Raw genomic sequence first — 19,803 nt, 5'->3', positions numbered from 1 at the left:
TCCAAGGAAACCAGAAGCACCCGGCACCCTCAGCTCTCCCCAGCACCTATGGCCCCCAGGCACCCCTGCCCTGGCTCTGACTCCTTGGGGGCAGTCTGCCTGGCTGGGTGGGCGAGGCTGGGCCCGGGCTGGCGGGGACCCTTACCGGTCCATATTGGTTTATATCCTTGTTCTGCGTCTCCTGCAGGGCGGCCACAGTGGCTGTGGCCGTGGCCGTGGCCGTGGCGGCGGCGGCTGCTACTGCAGCTGCTGCCGCGGCGGCCGCCGGCTGAGTGAAGTCAGCGGGCGGCCTGGTGTGCGGAGGAATGCCCATGCCTGCGGGGGCACTGGGACCGCCGGGGTAACTGCGGGGGAGAAAAGAGGGGGGGTGGAGTTAGAGAGGCCCTGAATCTAGAGATGAACCCACAAGTGCTGGGAGGAAGAGGACTGGGCCGGGCTGGGCCCTGCCTGCCCCCAGCACAGCTGGAGACAAGGGGTGACTGCAGTTCCCCAGAGCCAACTGTACCACTCGGCGGGTGGTCACCAAGCCACCGGGGGCGGGCAGTGCTTGTCCATCACGGGTCACTGCATTGGCCTGGCTGCCCCAGTCAGCCCGTCCTCAGGGAGCCCAAGCAACCTGTCCAAAGGCCTTACACAGGCGGATGGCAGAGCTGGTTACAGAGGTTCAGATCTGTGTGACAGCAAGTGCCTGTGCAAACCAGGCTGCCCTGCTCTGCCAACCCCAGAAAGGAAACCTGCCCGGGCTGCAGTCGGTCCTGGGAGCTGGGGAGGTGGGGCCAAGCTTGGGTCTTGGACAGGACAAGGGGAGCAGAAGGAGGGTGGGACTCCTCTGTTCTCCTGCATCCACCCCCCTCATATCCATGGAGCCCCTTCCTCCCTGTACCCCTGAGCTGAGGGGCTCCCAGCCTTTGCTTCAGTTCCATTTTCAGCATCTTAAGGTGGAGCTCATTCTCCTACATCACTTGATTTTCTTTGGGGCAACTGGACTCCATCTATAGCTAGTCTTTAACTGTCCTGTCTTCTAATTTATAAAGGCACAAGGCAGAGAAGGGTCATTTGGAGGAATGAGGACAAGAGATCTATCCTGTGGGCCTGACAGCTGTCAGGCCACTGCTCTGCTGCAGTGGAGCCCAATCCGCTGGCCCTGAGGGCAGGGACGACTGTGCCCATTTGACTGATGGGACAGTTGAGGCTGAGAGGAGGGAAAGGTGTCGTCCATGGCTCTCCTAAGAAGCATAGAGTGGGACTGAACTCTGACCCTCCTGCCTGAGCCCGTCCTGGAGGCTCCCGCTCACCTGGCCCCGAAGCCCCCGCTGCCGGGGTAGTTGGGCCGGCCGTAGATGCCCTGCTGGATGTAGGGCTGGGCGGGGCCGGCCTTGGCTGAGAACTGCTGCTGCTGCCCAGCAAACTGCGGGGAGTTGAGGCCGGGGTTGCTGGTGGTCATGCCCGACGCCATGGGGTTGCCGCCTGGATTCATGGGGTTGTTGGCATTGGCCATGGGGTTCCCGAGGACCTGTGGGCACAGGGAGCGGCTGTCACCCAGGCTGACAGCCCAGGGATCCCAGAGAGCAAGGGGGCAGGAGAGGAGGGAGGGCAACAGAGGAAAAGGAAGAGAAAGATGGGGGAGGAAGGCTAGAGTTCCTGGAGTGTAACAAGGATCTGAAGGGGGTAGGCCTGGCTGGCAGGCAGCGGGGGAGAACATTCGGGAAAAGAGAACTTCAGCCTTGGGAAGGTGTGATCATGTCCCCGAAGCCAGCTCCAGGGTCGTCGGAGCCTGGGCATCTCCTGCGAAGGGAGGTGCGGCCCAAGCAGAGGTGCTGGCCCTGCACTTGGGCCCTGCAAAGGGGGTCAAGGGTGGGGCCACATGGAGGCCCTGGGCAGCGGCTCTGAGAGGATGAGGAGAAACCAAAGGGGCCAGCTTGGGAGGGTAGCAGGACCGTGGCCAAGGCCACAGGGGAGCCCAGGGGCCCCTCCAGGGTGGCAGCCAGTCCTGAGCTGTCTGTGTGGGTGGGAGTGGAGTAAAGAAGGAAGAGCAGGGAGCAAAGAGGAAGGGACAAGAGCAGGAGGCAGGGTCAACGAGGGGCATGGAGGAGAGGGGGCTGGTCACCAGGGTTAAGGACTGACACTGCTGAAATCTAGCCCAGGCCAGCCAGGGCCAAAGACCTCAGACTTGGGGCCCTGCGGCCAGTAACAGAAAGTTCTACTGTTGATCCAACCAAAGTAAGCTCAGGCTAGGGAAGAACCTCTGGCTGGCTGTCGGATGAAAGGCCCAGGGACGGGGGCAGCGCACAGGGGCCCAGGTGTCACCCTCCTGCAGCAGGGGTGGCTGCATCTTGGGGGTGTCTGTAGCAGGGTGGGTCCCGTGGGTCCCAGGGGTCAAGGGATGTCCCGGCCTGGGAGGGGCCGTGGTTGGGGGCAGGGCAGGCCCTTACCTGGCTCTGGGACGTGTTGGTTACTCCCCAAACTGTGGTGACCACGGAGAGGGAGCCGGGGGGCTGGTTGGTGTTCTGCTGCCAAGGGACAGAGTCATAGGGGAATGACCCATCACTGCAGAGGGAGACAGAGGGAGGGCCTTAGGGGCTGGCGGCACAGCCCCCCTCACCCTGCCAGCTGCCGCAGCTCCCGACCACTGCCAGGCAAACCCCACACCCCAGGGTGTTCCGGGTTCCCTGGCCTGGCCTGGTGTCCATGGCACAACGGGTGGCCTCGCTACGGGGGTCACTTGCCTCACCTCAGCTCAGTGTCCACAGGCCATACCACGCCTGGGGGAGGCAGGGAGACCCGCAGCCTCAACCAAGCTCCTCCTTCAACCATGCTCTGAATCCAGGTGGCTCTGGAGGAAAAGCCTCTGGCTGCCCACACCAGCTTCCCCCGGGGACCTCCCGGTGCCTTTTTAGTAATGGCTGGATGGCCCAAAGCTGACCCTCCACTGTCCCCTTCCTCCCAACGCCTCAGAGCGCTCGGTCACTGAGCCCAGCTGCCGTGGCCCTGGAGACGCGGTTCTCCTTCCCAGCACTGGACAGTGGGGTGCAGGCTGCCCTGCCACTCTCCCTCCCCAACCCCCCGCCCCCCACCTCTCAGGCACATCCCTGCCTCACCAATCTCCCCAAATCACCTCAAACACTTTGCACAAAGACCTTCAGTGGCTTCCAGTGTTGACAAGGCAAAGTCCAAACTCACACTTAAGAATTATTTACCCTGTTGGCTAACCCCACCCAGCCCTGCCTTCCCCTGAATGGTCACCCCTCCCCATGCTGGTTTGTATATATTATGTCTCCCAGAGAAAGCTGCATTCTTTAATGCAATCTTGTGGGGGCAGACATATTAGTGTAATTCTCTGAGTGTTTCCATGGAGATGTGGCCCACCCAACTGGGTGATGACTCTGATTGGATGATTTCCATGGAGGTGTGGCCCCGCCCATTCAGCATGGGCCTTGATTAGTTTACTGGAGCACTATATAAGCTCAGACAGAAGGAGCAAGCTTGCTACAGCAAGAGGGAAACTTTGAAGGACGCTCCTGGGAGAAAGCCACTTTGAAACCAGAACTCTGGAACAGACACCAGCCACGTGCCTTCCCAGCGTTATAACAGAGGTTTTCTGGACGCCATTGGCCATCCTCCAGTGAAGGTACCTGACTGTTGATGACTTACCTTTGACACTTTATGGCCTTAAGACTGTAACTTTGCAACCAAATAAACCGCCTTTATAAAGCCAATCCATTTCTGGTATTTTGTTTAACGGCAGCATTAGCAAACTAGAACACCCCCTCATCCCCAACCGCTCTCAGGGTCCCCAGGTCCCCTCATCAGGCTCAGCAGCACCCATCTTTTCAGTAACGTCTCCCTAAGGAGTCCCCAAACATCAGAAGCAAGGACTTAACCTCAGCCTAATGCCTGGCCCTGCACACAGCAACGTGTCCAGTGATGGCTTCCAATTAACCGCCACAGTGCAGGTGAAGGCTGTGGCCCCAGATCCCGGGAGAGGCACCAGGTTCACCTCGAGAAGGGTCAGGCAGGGCCACAGCACGAAGACCCTGCCAGGGTACCCGGCCCCCAGGAGTGCTGGGCTAAGGCTCCTCGCCCCAGTCAGCCCTGGGCTGGCTTTCCGGCACCATCCCTCCCACTGAGGGTCACCAGATCCCGGGAAGAGCAGACTACCAGAGCGCCTACACCTGTCGCCCCACCTCTGCCCGTGGCACACTGATGGGTGAGGACTGCAAGGCGGCCACGCCAGGTGCCCGGGCGGGGGCTCTGAAGGAGGGCAGGGCTGTGGGAAAGCCGCTCACGCCTTCGTCTGGCTCATGCTTCAGCAGGAGGCGAAGGCTCCCACTCACGCCTGGAGAGCGCTCACCCCGGCCGGGTGATGTGCTGGGGAGGCGAGCCAAACACGCGAAGAAAAAGGGGGACGCACGGAGCCCAGCCCCGAGGCCAGGGCTCCCAGCAGGGCTGCAGAGGGGGTCTGGGGAGGCTGAGGTTTGACCCCCCCGCCTCTACCCTCAGTGATGCTGAGCGTGATGGGCTCCCTGCTCACTCTTGCTCCTCCCCAGCCTGGGACACCCTCTCCCCTGGGCTTGGCCCCACGCTTCCTTCCTGTTTCTGTTCAAACACCATCTCACTGGAGGGGCTGCCCTGACCTTCGGGTGTGAAAGCACGACCCCATGCTCCCTCTTCTGCTTACCCTGGCTTTCCATCTTTTTTCACTTTACATATTGATTTGATTACCGCTAGTACCTGCGCCTGCCCAGAAGCTGCCCGAGAGCATGGCTTTGGTTTGTTCAATCTCTGTCTCTGTACCTGGAAGTGTATCAGAGCTGTCCTCGGGCTGGGTGGATGGAGTGGATTAGTGGGGTACCAGGCAAATGTACAGTCCCATGGCCTGGCCCCAGAGAGGGAGGGGCACCCCGTAGAAACCACCCAGAGCCCAGCTCTGCAGAGTCAAATGGGCTCTTTCTAGGCAAAAGGGGCTGAGTTCTGGAGTTTCTGGCCTCACACCCCCATGGGGTCCCAAGGCAATTCGGTCTCTGAAGCATGGCCAGGCGGATGCCACCCCGGGTGCCCGTCTGCTCTCAGTCTCCCCAGCTGTAAAATGGGCTAAGAATGGCTCCACTCTCCTCAGTGTTTTCAAACTGCAGGTCACAAAACAGGAGTGGGGTGTGACATGGAGCCAGCATTAGGAAAAGAGGGGGAATAAAAGAGAAAAATCATCAAGCGCAAACACATAGTAAGGGCAAGTTTATTCTGTGAACTCTTGCTTTGGGGGGCCCCCGAGTCGGGGCGTCATCAGTGTATTTATTGCGGGTCTCGGTCAGATAAGTCCGAACCACACAGGCTCGGTCACATATGCCTGACGTGGCTCCAAGGAGATAAGGCAGACAAAAGCTTTCCGAACCGAAGAGTGACACAAACATTCACATTACTCATGGTTTCCGGGGACAAGTAGTGGGACTAGGATTTGGAGGAGAGGAGAAGCTGAATTCAGGGACTCTGTACCTCCCCGGCCCCGGCCAGCCAGGTGTGACGTGGGTCAGCGGCTTGCTCAAAGGGCTCGAGGCCCAGACTCTATCTGACTGGGGACCTGGGAACCTGGAGAAGCTGGGACGGCAAGGGAGAAGGAAAATGAGATGAGCCTGCTCCTTGGGCTGGCTCCCCAGGATCTTGCGGGAAGGCCCTGCAGAGCACGGTTTTAACAAACAAAGAGAAGGCCAGCTCCCTGGACACCCCGCTCCCTGCAGGGCCCACACCCCGGGACTGCTGGGGGAACACAGGTTTCCCTGGCGCTTTAACAAAGCACAAGTCTGTCTTCTCTCCACGGAACCCCTGGCCCCACAAGCTCTGGCTCACAGGTTCCCACCAACCCTCCAAGCCAATGCCCAGATTTGACGGAGGTTCTGTGTTCTCCTAGAACATGCCTGGGCAGGCTCAGAAAGTAAAATCCCCCGTCAGCCCCCTGGGAGCCCAGCAGAGCCACGCCCGAGCCCAGGAGATGGCAGCTGCTGCTTCCACACCCCGGCTCTGGGGAGGTCCCCGAGCTCACCCGGGGATGCTGCACGGCCTCAAAAACAAGCTCCCAACTGCCCTGCGGCAGCGCGTGGGCCCTGTGGGCGGAAAACGGCTGCTTCCTGTTTCGCCCCCTCCAACCCCAGACTCCGGTGAGAAGCAAAGTCAACCAACGTTCCCAAACTAGACATCCCACCGTCTGCCTGGAAGTTTCACCACCAGCCTCCCCGAGCAAAGGCACACACCGGTGTGTGCATGCGTGTACGGGGGTGAGTGTTTGTGCTTGCACGCTGGGGTGCCGATGGTTTGTGCATGTAAGCCAGGACGACGCAGAGCCAGGCACGTCCGTGTAGGGGCGGCAGGGAGACGTGCTTGCCCCCACGCACAGAATCACGCACCTGCTGCAGAAGCAGAAGTGGCAGCTCCACGCGGATGCGGCTATGACTCATCTCCTTCTGGAGGGGACAGCTCCTGCTGTCAGCAGTGAAGGCACTGTCCTGCAGGATCCCGAGGCAGTCGGCCCAGCCTCGGCCTTCTGCCTGGGTGCAGACACTGCCCCTAGGTGTGGCTGCCTGGGTCCCTGGTGCCCAAGGAGGCAGTGGCTTGGCTGGGGGAGGAGGGAGGACTTGGGGTGACAGAGAAGGCCTAGGGTGCCTGGGGGAGGGTGTCCTGACCTCTGGGTAGATCCTGAGGCCCCAGCCCAGCTCCCTGGCATTTCGAGACCTTCCACCGGGAACAGCTTCCTCATCTTGTGCACACCTCACTCCCAGTATCCTGCCCCGCTGTGCTATACCCCCATCCGGCGTGGCCCAGTTTCTTGCCACAAGCTGTCCCCAGCCAAGCCTGTCCAGCCAGAAGTGCCCTGAGAATCCTGTTCCACCTGCAGAGTCAGCGGCCCTGGAAGCCACTTGGAATCCCGGCAGAGCCCGCCTGCCAAGCTCAGATACGAGTGCCAGGTGCCTCCTAACTCAGGGCAGTGCCTTTCTGCCTCTGCACCTTGTCTAGCTCTAGAAGCTTCCACCCCTCCTCCCCTGAAAAGGCTGCTCCTCCTTTCCAGCCAGGCTCCTCCAAAGGCCGCCTCCTCCAGGAAGCAGTTGCCAGGCCCACTGGCCTAAGCACCACCTTCCCTCCCCAAGATCCTGGGCTCCCCCACGGTGTCATCACACACCTCCAGGGCTCAGCAAGCCTTTGCTGTAGAAGGAGGCCAGGGAGAGCCGCCACCTCTCTGGGCCCACCCTTGGAGGGCTGCCTGAGGATCAAGTCACTGCATTAGTTAAACTTGATTCCTACCCACCTGCAGAGAGCCTGTAAGCACACAGGGCACCGGGCCTGGGAAATAAGAGGGAAAAGGGACAGAGAGGGGAGCGAACAAACCCACCACTCACTCTCTCCAGGCCTCAGTGTCCTCATCTGTAAAATGGGGATGATCACGCACCTCCCTCTGAGGGCTGCTACGGGGACTAGGTGAGCTAACACAGGTAAAGCCCAAAGCACCACGTCAGGTACATCCTGGACACTAAGAAACCGTGGGCTGCCACTGTTATTGTTATCGGTGCTATGATTTACCAAGTGGCTTCTGGATGCAAGCAGATATGTGATTTCCACCTAAGAACAACTCTAATCCCCTGCTGAGGTGGGCTGCAATGGGCTCATTTCTCATGTAGCTGAGGCACGCAGTGGTCACGGAGCTAGTTAAAGCAAGGCCCCCAGGCCTGCCTGACTACATCCCACTTACCATCTTGGGGAACTCAGAATTCAGAAAGGCAGAGCTCTTTCATGCAAGGATGGCTACTGGGGCACTGGGAAGTGAGGACGGTGATCTAGGAGCTCACAAGAGTTCTTGGGAAGCCACCAGCATGAAAGAAGAGAGATGCAAAGTGGGGCCTCACAGGTGGGCTGCAGGGAAAACCCAAACAATGTTGCAGGAAGAAACACCGCTTTATATCCCGAATCACTGGCTGGAACCTGGAGGGGCAGGTTGGCAAAGATGTAGGGATTCCGACAAAATGCTTTTTGAGGCTAAAAGTCGATATTCTACTGAGGGAGGCCTTGTAGGAAAGGGGTTAACCACGTGGGCTGGGACTCAAGTCTAGGTAGGGTCCAACCTTGGAGAAACGTGACCTTGGAGAAGCGATTCTAAGTCAGCCTCAACTTCCTCATCTGTCAAGTGGGACTAAGACTCCCAGGATGGAAGATGAGGATATGTGTCGAGTTTAGCACAGTGCCTGACGGAGTCCCTACTCAGCTGTACTTTTACCTTTTCCCATTTCTCCAGCCCAGCCACAGTGGACGGACCCACACTCACGGGAGAATACTCTGAAAGTGCTGAGAAGAGTTTTGCAACCATGCTATCAGCAGGAGGTACATTATTATTCATTCCTGCTTGTTGACTAGAAATCACCCATTTGCCAAACCTTGGAGGCTTTCCCCAGGATTCTTCCACCTTTCTTTCTCTAATGGGTACACTCCTACCTATACTTCAAAGCCCAGCCTGGATAGTCCCTTTTATATCGCTGGTAAGCAGAACTAACGGCATTTTCTTCTGTTCCCTCAGCACTGTTTTCAAAAATTTGATAGAGAACTTTTCACGCTGCAGTTCTAGTAGGTTGCTTACATGTCTGTGTGCCAGCCCCATGGGTACTGACCCGTGTTTGCTCAATGAGAGAAAACGAGCAATGCACGGGATGAAGGAGAGAAGATTTCTGGCTCCTGCAGCTACACAGACATTCACAGGTGGACGAGGAAGGAAGGGCTGGTTTCTTTCTTCTCTTGCACTTCTAACAGCCTCTTTATTTGGGAGAAATAACCAGTTCCCATTAAGGGTATTGTCAGACCCTAATTAATTTCCCTGATCCGGCTATATTGGTTCCGTCTCCGGGCAAGGCTGTGGTGTTCCTGCTAATGAAATGCCAAGCCAGTGAGGAGCTGAAACCCCCTCCCCCTTTAATTTAGGGGACCCATTAGCAGGCGCTCTCCATCACCACAATTACTGGAGCCTGCTTCCTTCCCTCCCTGCGGTGAAACTTAGAGAGGAACTTGTGCAGCTAACTGCAGATTAGAGGGTTTTAAAATTTTTCAGTAAGATGGGGGAAAGGAAAAGATCCTTGCATTTTGGCAATCTGGAACTGATGGAGCAGGGATTTATGGGGCTTTCAAATGCCTTTTAAGAAAATTTTAATTTCCGTTTTCTGGGGGCAAGAAGGGCCTCCGACAATCCAAGCCTTTGGTACCACGATGCAAAAACTGAGCTAAAACCGACAGCTGCGAAGGTGGTATGACGTGACCAGGGAAAGGAAAAGACTGGGGGTTGGTTTTGCTTCTTTGTCAGCTGACCTCGAATGAGCACGTCAGAGTCTGACGGAGCCAGACAGAGGGTGTGGGGACCGACGGTCAGTCCATGGTGCTCCTTGAGGGCAGATGTGGTGACACATGTATGGCAAGTCCTGCTGCTGCTTTTGTTCCACTTCTACAGGTGAGGACACTGAGGCTCAGAGAGGCTGAGTAAGCGCACCCTAAGTTACCCAGCTTGAAAACGGCCAAACTGAAATCCCACGGCCAGCAGGACCCAGGAGCCTCTCCTGGGAGCCCACTCCCTCACCTGGAGGAGGAAGGGGCGGGAACCCTGCATCTTGAGTCTCCCCCAGCTCTAAGGGGCTTCGATTGTAGTCAAATTCAAAGTGTAAACAAGATTTGTTATGCTTTTAATTACCTTTGCGGCACTGATTTGCATCCGGACAATGTGCTCATGACAAATGGCTTTTTAATCTATTCATTAAAAATCTGGGAGAGGCAGGTAGGAAGGCTTTGATGGCATCCAGTGCAAGTCCCTGTGGGGTCTGCAGGGGCTACCCCGGGCTCTCACTCGGGCCCCTTCTGACTTCCCTGTCCCTGGGCCTCTCCCTTCTAGGGCTCTGGGAACCTTCCGTGTATCTTCTGTAAATTGCAGAATATGTGATTTCCACCTAAGAACAACTCTAATCCCCTGCTGAGGTGGGCTGCAATGGGCTCATTTCTCATGTAGCTGAGGCACGCAGGCTTAAACAGGGAGGGTGTCTAAAGACTGTTTCGCACACTGTAAAACTCTACCCAACCATGTGGGAAGAGTAAAATTCCTAACAGCCACTGAGCTACTCTCAGAAACCGCAGGGGCCTGACCCTTTTCTAATCCAAGTTCCAGCTGAGCAGCATCGCCTCTGGGGGCAACCAAGGGCCTCAGCCCCCTCATTTGCAGCCTGGAGCTGTGGTCCCGGGAGACATGACTGCCATGCTTGAGCTACAGAACGACAACCCTCGATCCCCACGGGGCCTCAAGCTTCTGGGGCCCCCTGGTAATCCCACAGAGGCTTGTCCTCAAAACCTGCAGACCAGTACTCCTGAACACCAAAGCCCCAAAACTCCAGCGGGCCCAAGCTCACCCCTGACCCCGCATCTCCTTAGTGAAAGGCCAGAAGAACTTCCTTCCTGCCAGCCATTCGGTAAAGCTGTTGAGGATGCTGGGTTTGTGAAACTACTTGACTTTCTCTGCCATTTTCTTTCCTTACTATGTGGGAAATTACACTCAGACTTAAAAGTGGGCCCCAGTGGAGTTTCCCTGGAAATGAGGGGCTTTTCCAGAGGGAAATGCATGGATAAAAGCCACCTTCTGCCCACCCACACTGGCCCCTTGGGGTGGCCTCTGGCTGGCAGCAGGCAAGTGGATTCTGGTCTTGATTCAACTGATGACTTCCTCATTCTGGTCTCAATCGCTCCACTATGAAATGGGAAACAGGGCGAGGGGTGGATCCTCGGAAGAGTGGGCAGCCCTCTCCCCACCCAAAGGACCCTCCCAATCTGGTTCACAAGCAGACACTGCTGCCCTGAGCCTGAAGGGCCAGCAGCCCTGCATGTTGGTTCACGCCCTGCTCAGCTGCTTCTGGGCTGTGTGTTCCCGGGAAAGCCATGTCCCTCTCTGCACCCGGCTGCCCTTCCATTTCTTTCTGGTGACCCTCCAGGGCCAAATGCCTGCCATCTCCCTGTGCTCCCGCTGCTGGGAACCAGTCATCCATCAATGCTCAGTGAGTGTCCAGCCCACATAGCTCTCCCTTCTCAAACAGACCCTCCAAGGCCCCTGGAATCAATGCCAGACTGGCATCACAATCCCAGGATCACCCTGCTTCATTCTGCATCATTCCACAGGTAGGACAGGGAGCCAAAGGTGGCGGTGGCAGTGGTGGCAGGGGGCTGGGGGCTGGCCAGTGGTCCCAGAGCCCATGGCATTTGCTGGGGAGGCCAGTGCAAGCTCCTGGAATGCCCCTGCCTGGTTCTCATACCCAGCTCCTTCAAGGTCAAGGCCCCATGACCTCTGAGCAGCCTCCTCAGGGGCAGCCCAGCCCCTCTCCTTCCTTCTTGTAACCTCAAGGTGTCATCCACCTGTCATGCCCAGGGCACCCTTATAGGCTTGCTGACCTGATCTGCCAGCTCTCCATCTTGCCTCATGACCCCTACTATCCCAACTGGCTAGATCCAGCCACTCCAGCACAGACATCCCTTGTCTGTTTAACTCCAGGACAGAACAATCTGGTGCCTGTAGCCAAGGTGCCTGGCCGTGACCCAGGTCTGCGGTGCTCTATGGCCCAAGTGGTCACAGCCAGGCAGGCTGGGGGCAGGTCTCCAGAGAGGGGCTGGAGGCTCTGCCCCATTGTCACCAACAATTTCACTGAACAACTTGGAGGAAGGAAGGTGTGAAGGACAGAAATGGTGGGAAGGCATGAGGCAGAATTGCAGTGGTTTAATGACAAACAAATGCTAAGCTAAATTCAACTGTAGCCCGTGCTCAGCGGCGGGTGAACTGCAGACAAAGACCACCTGTGGCTTTTAGCAGAGCCAGGAGCAAGGGATGGAAGGTGGAGACAGACAGGTTTGGCAGCACTTGTTCTTAACTAGGGGTGCTACTCTCACCCCGAAAATGCATGCCTAGGAGGCGAGCACTAGAGGAATTTAGTAGGCAGGGACCCTGTAAAAGTCCTGCACCGTGGAAAACTACCAAGTCCAATGCCAGGAGTTCCACACTGAGAAACACCGCCCGAGAAGGACGGCTGTTCTAAGAGCAGAGCTGCACAAGTGGGCGGCCCGAGGGTCCCGCGAGGTGGAGCCCCAGGTAGTGGTGGGCTTGCTGTCCGACTGAGGCAGGCCACCCCATGTCAGGGACAGTCCCACTCAGCAGGACACTGGACTTAACCAGCTCCAAGTTCCCGTCTGGGCCTGCCTGTCAATGAGGCCCTAATTCAATTGATCAAGTGTAGCTGACACCCAATGTGTCAGCCATGCCTCAGTGGTCCTGCTGGGGTAGTCTGCCGGAGCTGATTGCAAATGCCCCTCCTGGTCAGCAGCAGGGAGCCGCGTGGGGAGAGCAGATGGCATGACAGGCCCGGCTGCCCCAGGGTCTGCCCGCAGAGTCTCCAGGAAGAGCATCCCTTGCTCACCAAGGGACTTGGGAGATCATCAACCAGGGGAGCTGCCAGTCCTGACTACGTGCTCCTCCTGAGGCTGACGCAGGGTGGCCCGGCCAGTTCCTTGGTGGTCGGTGGCCTCTGGCAAGCCCATTCCCGCCTGTGACCTCTGGAGGCCCAGGCCCTGAGCTGTTGGAGGTGGGCCCACCAGCCCTGTGACATTCCTAAGGCCCTTCCCAAGGCCCTTTGCAGCCCCTTGGTTTCTCCGGGTTGGCCCAAGGCTGGGGGCTGGTTGCTCGGTGCCCGTCCTGCCACACACGCCGCTCACCTGTGCGACAGGGTGGGTTTCATGGAGCTCATGGAGTTGAGGGGGGGCTGCATGGGGAGTTTCCCGGGGGCGTCGCTCTGGCGGCTCTTCTGATGTCGGAGCAGCAGCAGCCGGCCAAGCTCCTCGCACCAGGAGGAGAGCAGGGCTGCAAGGAAAACACAGAATGGTCAGCCATGCCCGACTCACCTAGCCCCCTGGCTCCCTCCCCTGCCCTGCCCTGGACGCTGGGTTTGCTCCTGGACATGTGTGAAACCAGGAAAGTCACCGAGCCTTCTCAGGAGGCCCTGGTGTCCTTGGCTGTAAAATGGGACTAACACACCCAAAGGAGGAGTAAAGAGTTGGTCAGAGGCGGCTAAAATGAGAGTCGGACAACGCCAGGACAGAGTGGAGGGGAAGCTGGAGGGGGCAGGGGCCTGGCATCAGGGTGAGGTGAGGACCCGCCTGCCACCCCCAGACTTCTCTATGAGAACCACCCCCTGGAATTCTGGACCATCAGCTAGCTCAGCAGGGCTTTGACCCCTAGGTGGGTTCATGGCATAAAATCACAAGGTTTAAACAAACACCACAGCCTACTTGGAGCCTATTGTTGAATCCAGGGGAATCTGCAGGGCAATCCCCAAAGCTCCCAGCCCAGAAAACCTGCAGCTGGGAGTTGGGAAGGCTGGGCCCCGTCACCACCTTGCTGTGTGACTCTTGCAGCTCACAGACCCTTTCTGGGCCTCAGGTGGCTCGCAGGTGAAGAGGGGTTGTGACTCTTGCCCTGCCTTCCTCCCAGGGCTGCATGAGGAGCACGGGAGGATTGCTGAGGCGTACAGAAGCACAGAGGGGCGACCACACCCCAGCCGCTGCCCACCCTAGCTGAAGGGGGTGCTGCAGCTTGACCAGACCAGTGGCTGCAGAAGTGAGCCAGTTGCAGTGACGGGCGTTTCGAGCAGGACGGCTTAGCCATTTGGCCAGATGCAAAGCTCACTCTCTGCTCCCCAGGGTCTCCCACCTGGACGTTGTACACTGTCTCTGCCTCACACCATCTCCCTGTTCTACAGATAAGCAGATCGAGGCTCAGGCAGCCCAAATTCCTGGCTCACAGTCACCACAGCCTGACAGTGGCAGATAAAGGGTGGGCCCCACCCCATGCCCTGGTTGGGGACCCCAAGGCTGGGACCTTGAAGACAAAACACACTCAGGAGTCACAGAATCCCAGCCCTCCAGCCTTTTCAGAATCACCCCCTTCACAGGTATCAGCCAGGGGAGACTCCCAGCCCCCCATCCATGCTGGGCAGTGGCTGGCAGGCTGCCATCCGAATGGCCTCCCCTGCATGGAGTTCCCAGGCAGGCTCCGTCAGGAGGGGACAAGGCGGTGGCCTGGCGCCTTGGGGAGGTGGGGAGCCACTGGCAGCTGGGTTCTTTCAGCCTCTCACGGGGTGCGCAGAGGCCAGAAGGCAGTTTTGAGGACCAGCCGGGAGGAGAACCCCAGCCCACCAAGCCCTGCTGCAAGCTGAACGGGGCATCCATACTCCCGGCAGTCTGCAGGCAGCCAAAGGGCAAGGGAAGGGCAGGGGTTCTTGCAGGGGTGGTGGGATTTGGTTATGCGGTGCACAAAGGGGCACAACCAAGGGGGCAGGTGGGGCTGCAATCCAGCCTGTGCCCCAGTCCAGAGGGGATGCTGGTGGGTTCTGGAGGCCCTGGGCCAGGCTCCCCGGGCAGGGGTGCAGCACCCGTGGGGGGCACCTGGGCCCCCAAGGCCACACCTTGCCCCTCTCTGCAGGGTCGACCTCAAGACCATCCACAAAGGGAGGCGGCTGCAGGAGAGGAGACGCTCCCCACCCTGGCGTGTGTCTACCCCCAAACTGGCAAAACGCCTCTGCAGTGGGCGCCTGGCACACATCTGCCGCCGCTGGAGGGGGAGGCAGCCCTTCCACAGCAGCTGCAACAAACAGAAAATGCATTTACAGATTGCTCTATTCTTCTCCCAGGCCCCTAGTTACCACTTTTTGTGCGCGGAGTCACTGGGCTTCTGGAAGCTCATTTGCACGCCAAGCACGGGGACGCTGGATTGCGCGGTGATGGAGGGACCGCTCGCTGCCAGCACGAAGGACAGCAGATGGTGCCGCTCGCCGCCTCCCCCTCCCAGGCACCCTCCCCTCCGATCCCCGCCCAGGCCGCCCGCTGCCAGCCAGCCAGGGCCCTCTGCCTGGGGTCGGGGTCACTTCGGGGGGAATTCAATGTCGCAGGGCCATCTTCTGCTCGGTCATGGACAGCCCTCGCTTTCCGATTCCTGGTGGAGTAGTTTTTGTAAAAGGAATAAAGGAAGGCTTGTTGCAGTAAGGCCTGGCTGTGGGAGGGTCTGGGCTGCTGTGTGTAAATGTGATCTGGACCCCAGGCAGCTGACACAAAGCAGGGATGCTAGGAAAGTGGCGTTCCGACAACCAAGAGGAGGGGGCATGAAGACGCCCTGCCCCTCTCCTCCCTGCTGGCTGGCAGAGGCAGGCTGGCAGCACCCGGCCCGGCCCCATGCACTGCAGACAGATGCCCGGCATGTTCTCATTGTGGCGTCCACCGAGACAAGTCGTTCTGAGGCAAGTGCTGGTAAATGACAACACATGGCATTCGCAGCTGGAGAGGGAGCCTGGGCACTGTCAGAGAGCCAGCCGGACGGACAGATGCAGACAGGGGCAGACAGGACGACAGCATGGCCAGGGCTGGCAGGGGACCAGGTCTGGGCTGGATGCACATGGCGGAGCTCATGTGGGGCACGGTGCAGCCTGCCCACATCTCTGGGCCTGGGGCACTGAGATTCTGGGACTTGGGGGTGCAACAGGCAAGGGGAGTCCCAGGATGGGGGTGCCAGGTGTGGTGCACGGAACAAGCCCCAGCAATGGGAGGCCAGTTTGGGAGGCAACACTGGCCGAGTCCTACCAGCAGTCACTCCTGAGTGCCCCCTCCACCGGCTCTGCCACCACCCCACAGCTGGCAGGGTTGGGAGCTCTCCTCTGGCCACAGAGCCAGCCCCACCTCATCCTGTAAGCACCACTAGCTGGTGACAGAAGGGCTGGCTCCCAAGCACCAGCCCTCCCACTTGTCAAATCAAAATAGCTATGCACCATGTCCCTGTGCCCCTGACGAGGGTGTACTCCTTGGCAGTGCACACTCACGTCTCTCTCTTGTCTACAGCTGCAGACTGTCGGGGATGGCCGAGCCCACCCTCTCCCAGCCCCTACTGCAGCAGAAGTGCTGTGCACAAACCACCCTCAGGGTGTCAGCAAATGCCACCCAGACCTGGGGCCACCCTCCCAGGGGCTGCAGCTTGGAAGTGAGACCTTCCAAAGCCTTTCTGAGTGGCGGTGAGAGGAACCTCAGCCCCACTGTGCACCCATATCCTACTCGGATCCCTCCTAATTTGGGGTGTCGGCTCAGGGGGTTGGATGGGGGTGGGGGGGCCTTCTGCTCACCAGACACCAGGAAGCAGGGAAGGCCTAGGGAGCAGAGACTCAGCACCCAGCTGGGGTGGGGGTGGGGGGCTCCCGGGCAGAAGGGGGCTTGCTGGGCTTGTGGCAGGAGACCAGAGGAGGCTGTCTCCCCCTGGGGCTGACAGGGCAGTGGTGGCACCCTGCATTCCGGGTGGGTGGGGGGTCCAGAGGCCCTGGTGTTCCTTGGGAAAAGAGGAAAGAGAAACACCCAACTGCAGGCTCATCTTTTTGGTGCTTGCCTGGTGGGTGGCCCCTGAAGAACCCCCAACTCTCTCACTCAAGGCAGGGCCGCTGCAATAAGTGGCCACTGACCTGGGCTGTGGGGTGGGGGAGGCACCCAGGAATCTGGGATCTCAGGCTGGAATCCTGTGGCTCTGCCACCTGTGGTCCTCACCAGCACAGCATGGGACAGAGCTGGGGACCACGAGCTCCCCCTAACCCCAGCGGAGGCGGCTGTGGGGGATGGCCTGTTACCTCAATCGCCAACTCTAGAGCCTCGACCCAGATTTCCGAACATGGGCAGGCTCACGCACATACACCAGCCCATCTAAATGAGCCCCCAGGCCCTTCCCACAGACCCCCTGGGTGACACCCAGGCTCCCCTGCTCCAATCCACTCTCACGTTGACTACCAAGGTCTCTGATCATCCATTCAACGTCCATTCAACAGACAGGTGTTGAGCATCTACTAAGTACCGGAGTCCACGGGGACGGAAGACACAGGGCCCTGCTGTCAGCGGGCTGGGTTAGTGCCCTGGCTGAAACCCACCACTGGCCCCTGCTGGAAAAGTCCAAACTACTTAGGACGACAGGCAAGGCCTGGCATAACCGTGAGGCCGTCCTGACTGCCCCCTCTGCTGACCTCGCTGGGCAGCTAACCCTTGCGGACCCCAACTATCTGTTCACTGCTTATGGCCCTATGACCTACGGCCAATGACACACTGGGCCTCAGTTTCTTTATCTGCAAAATGGGCATACTAAGAGTGCTTGCCCCGGGGACTCTTGGGGTGTTTAGTGAGACCAATGTCTGGGCAGCGCTTATGGCAGTGTCAGGCACATAGTGGGGCGCAGTCCATGTCAGCGTGGCCGGGCATCTGAGGAGCGGGTGGTACATCTGCAGACACTCTGCTCACTGCAGGCGGTAGAGCACCTCGTAAATGGGAGACTGTCTCCTCATTGCCAGCCCCACAAACCACCACCTATTTCCATCTCTCTGCCCAGACAAGGCTTCCTTACTCCTTTTCTCCTAGTGCTCGGACTTCTTCCAGGCTCATCTCATATGGGGCTTCCTCCAGGCAGCCTTCCTATCCCCTCCTAGGAAGTGTCAGTCCAGCCCCCCAGGAGCTCCCAGGCCGACCCCACACTCAGGAGCAGAGGGGATGAGGGCAGGCCGTGCACCGGCTGTGGAGCCCCACAGCCAGGGTCTGATTCCCGCATCACCACTTTCCAGCTGTGAGATTTCCCAGAAGCCTCTTCAGTGTCCCTATCTGCAAAATGGGCACAGGAGGGCCTGCTTCACAGAGTGTGCATGAGGGTAAATCAGGGCTCATCAACCAACCGCTGGGGTGCACAGGAGAGGCCAGAAAGGGAGCAAGGGGGTGCGGGTGGAGGACCGAGGGACCCCGAAACCTGCAGCAGCCCAGAAGAGAAGCTCCTTCACCTGTCCGTGCAACAGGGAGGGCAGCAGTGAGGCCGACTCCTGTGCCCGCAGTGCCTGGCAGAGCGGATGCCCCGGAAGGACTGGCCAAGTGCGTTCGTGCCGGGCCCCCCTGGACGCTGACAGTTGAGAAAACGATCAGGGACTGGCTGAGGCATCAGGTAGGGAGGGTGCAGCCTGCAGTCCCCAGACAATCCCTGTCATGGGCAGGAATGGAGGGGGCTGCCTTTGTTAGCAGACAGTACCCTGGGGTGGGAGCACAGATGGGAGGCAGAGGCTGGGATCTGGGAACTGGGAGCACTGAATAGACTGCACAGCTCGCGGAGCGCAGGCAAAAGGCTGGAGAGGCTGAACTCAGGCTTAGGAAGGAGGCAGCCACTGCGGCCGGGGGGAAATAGGGAGGGGGCTGTTTAAGGCAGGGGGAGGCCTGGGATGCCTGTTCCCAGTGCGATCTGGGACTCAGGAAGGATTTGGAGGCTGGGAGGGAAGAAAGGCAGTCTGGAGAGGAGGGTCCGAAGGCCTGGGGGTAAGGACTGAGCAGCAGAATTATCAAAAGCGCCTGCAGCCCGGAGGAGCAACATGCAAAGTGAAACAAAGGCCTATTAAATATCAAAGAACATCTTAGCGCTAAAAGGCTGCTGGAGAACAGAGGACCTGTGTGAGCGTGCGTGAGCATGTGTGTGCGTGGAGGGGCACGCTGTGCATACTTGGTTGCTGTGGGGTCAGAGACTTGAGGTCCCAGTAGGGCCTGGGGCGTGGGGGGCTAAGAGCTCAATGTGGGAAGGGGCTCCCGAAGACGCCAGGGGGTGAGGCAGGACTCCCAGCTGCCCGAGAGGAGGCCTGGCAGGCAAAGGAGGAAGCTTCTGGAAGCAGAGGCCTCTCACCCTCACACCATGCCCTGGGGGTGAAGAGAGAAGAGCCCGGCGGAGCCAAGCAGAAAGAGCTCCCGGAGGGTGCAAGTCCAGTTCACTACTCACATAAAAACACTAATTGTATATTTCCAAATGCTTCCACACTCATTATTAGCATAATAAACCCATCCAAGGCTCTTAAGTGGCCACGGAAGTGTAATGGTCCCACTGCCTGGCAAGGAACTCTGGGCACCAGCAACGAAGGGCTCTGCCAGGTGAGTCAGGGCACGAGAACCAGACGCCCATGCCATGGGCACCCCCTGCCCGGGCCTCATTCTGACTTCCTGCTCCCATACCCACCTGAGTGTCGTGGGGCACCTGGAACCCCCCGCCACCAGGAAGCTGCACAGACGCACAGACACACACACAACACAAAAACACACACACACTGGCCTACTGGCCCGATTTCACTGTCTGTCCCGATGGCTCCTTCCCTACTCCAATCGCCTTACTGCAGCCCTTGTCAGCTCCCCCCGGAATTAAAGAGCTTCCTATCATTTATCTCAGTCTCCAAAGGTGCCTCCTGCCAGCTCACGCTCACGAGGCGGCCAGAGGAGTTTTTCCGCAGCTGCAATTCCGATCACCGATTTTCCTCATTTCAGAGCTGTGTGCCCAGAGGCCGCACGGGGCCTGGTGGATGTCAGGTGCTGAAAGACAGGGGGCTGCATGGGGAATGTGGGGGTGTCCCAGAGAGAGTGTGAGCTGGGGGCCCTGGAGGGAATCCAATCCACTTCTGCAACCCCGGCAGCCAGCACAGCATTTCGCTCCTCTCTGCAGCCAATACGTGACTAACAGACGGCTAGAAATAACTCAGAAGGCAGACAGGCCTGGGAGACAGAGACAAGAGGCACATGGCGCCTCGGCCCTGATGATGGGTGGCTCTGGCGCCCTGCTGTTCGTAGACCTGTGAGCAGATACCCTGCCCTGGCAGCAGGCCCCGAAGGAATCCGATCATGGGGGTGTCCAGAGCTCCAGTGGCCATCAGTTAAACTTCCAACAGCGTCGGGCTGACACCC

The 19,803-nt window shown here is 58.8% G+C and overlaps 1 protein-coding gene and 1 long non-coding RNA gene across 8 annotated transcripts in view; one reads left to right on the top strand and one right to left on the bottom strand.

The window, feature by feature from the left end:
* Positions 1–19,803, bottom strand: part of ZMIZ1 (zinc finger MIZ-type containing 1) — a 222,288-nt gene that overhangs the window by 21,532 nt on the left and 180,953 nt on the right. For 6 of the 7 annotated variants that reach the window (XM_037803800.1, XM_037803803.1, XM_037803798.1 and 3 more), the window contains 4 exons: positions 12,754–12,898; positions 2,433–2,547; positions 1,296–1,513; positions 146–344 (listed from right to left, as the gene is read on the bottom strand). In XM_037803800.1, coding sequence (XP_037659728.1) covers positions 146–344; positions 1,296–1,513; positions 2,433–2,547; positions 12,754–12,898 — 677 coding nt within the window. The other variant, XM_037803804.1, reaches the window with a different exon arrangement.
* Positions 6,089–9,882, top strand: LOC119509796. The gene is made up of 3 exons (XR_005211792.1): positions 6,089–6,266; positions 8,273–8,358; positions 9,470–9,882. It is a non-coding gene; the product is annotated as an uncharacterized LOC119509796 (long non-coding RNA).

Source organism: Choloepus didactylus, chromosome 15 (genome assembly GCF_015220235.1).
Source record: "Choloepus didactylus isolate mChoDid1 chromosome 15, mChoDid1.pri, whole genome shotgun sequence".
Taxonomy (NCBI): domain Eukaryota; kingdom Metazoa; phylum Chordata; class Mammalia; order Pilosa; family Megalonychidae; genus Choloepus; species Choloepus didactylus.
The sequence above is the reverse complement of the archived record's forward strand: the minus strand, read 5'-3'. Positions and strand labels throughout refer to the sequence as shown.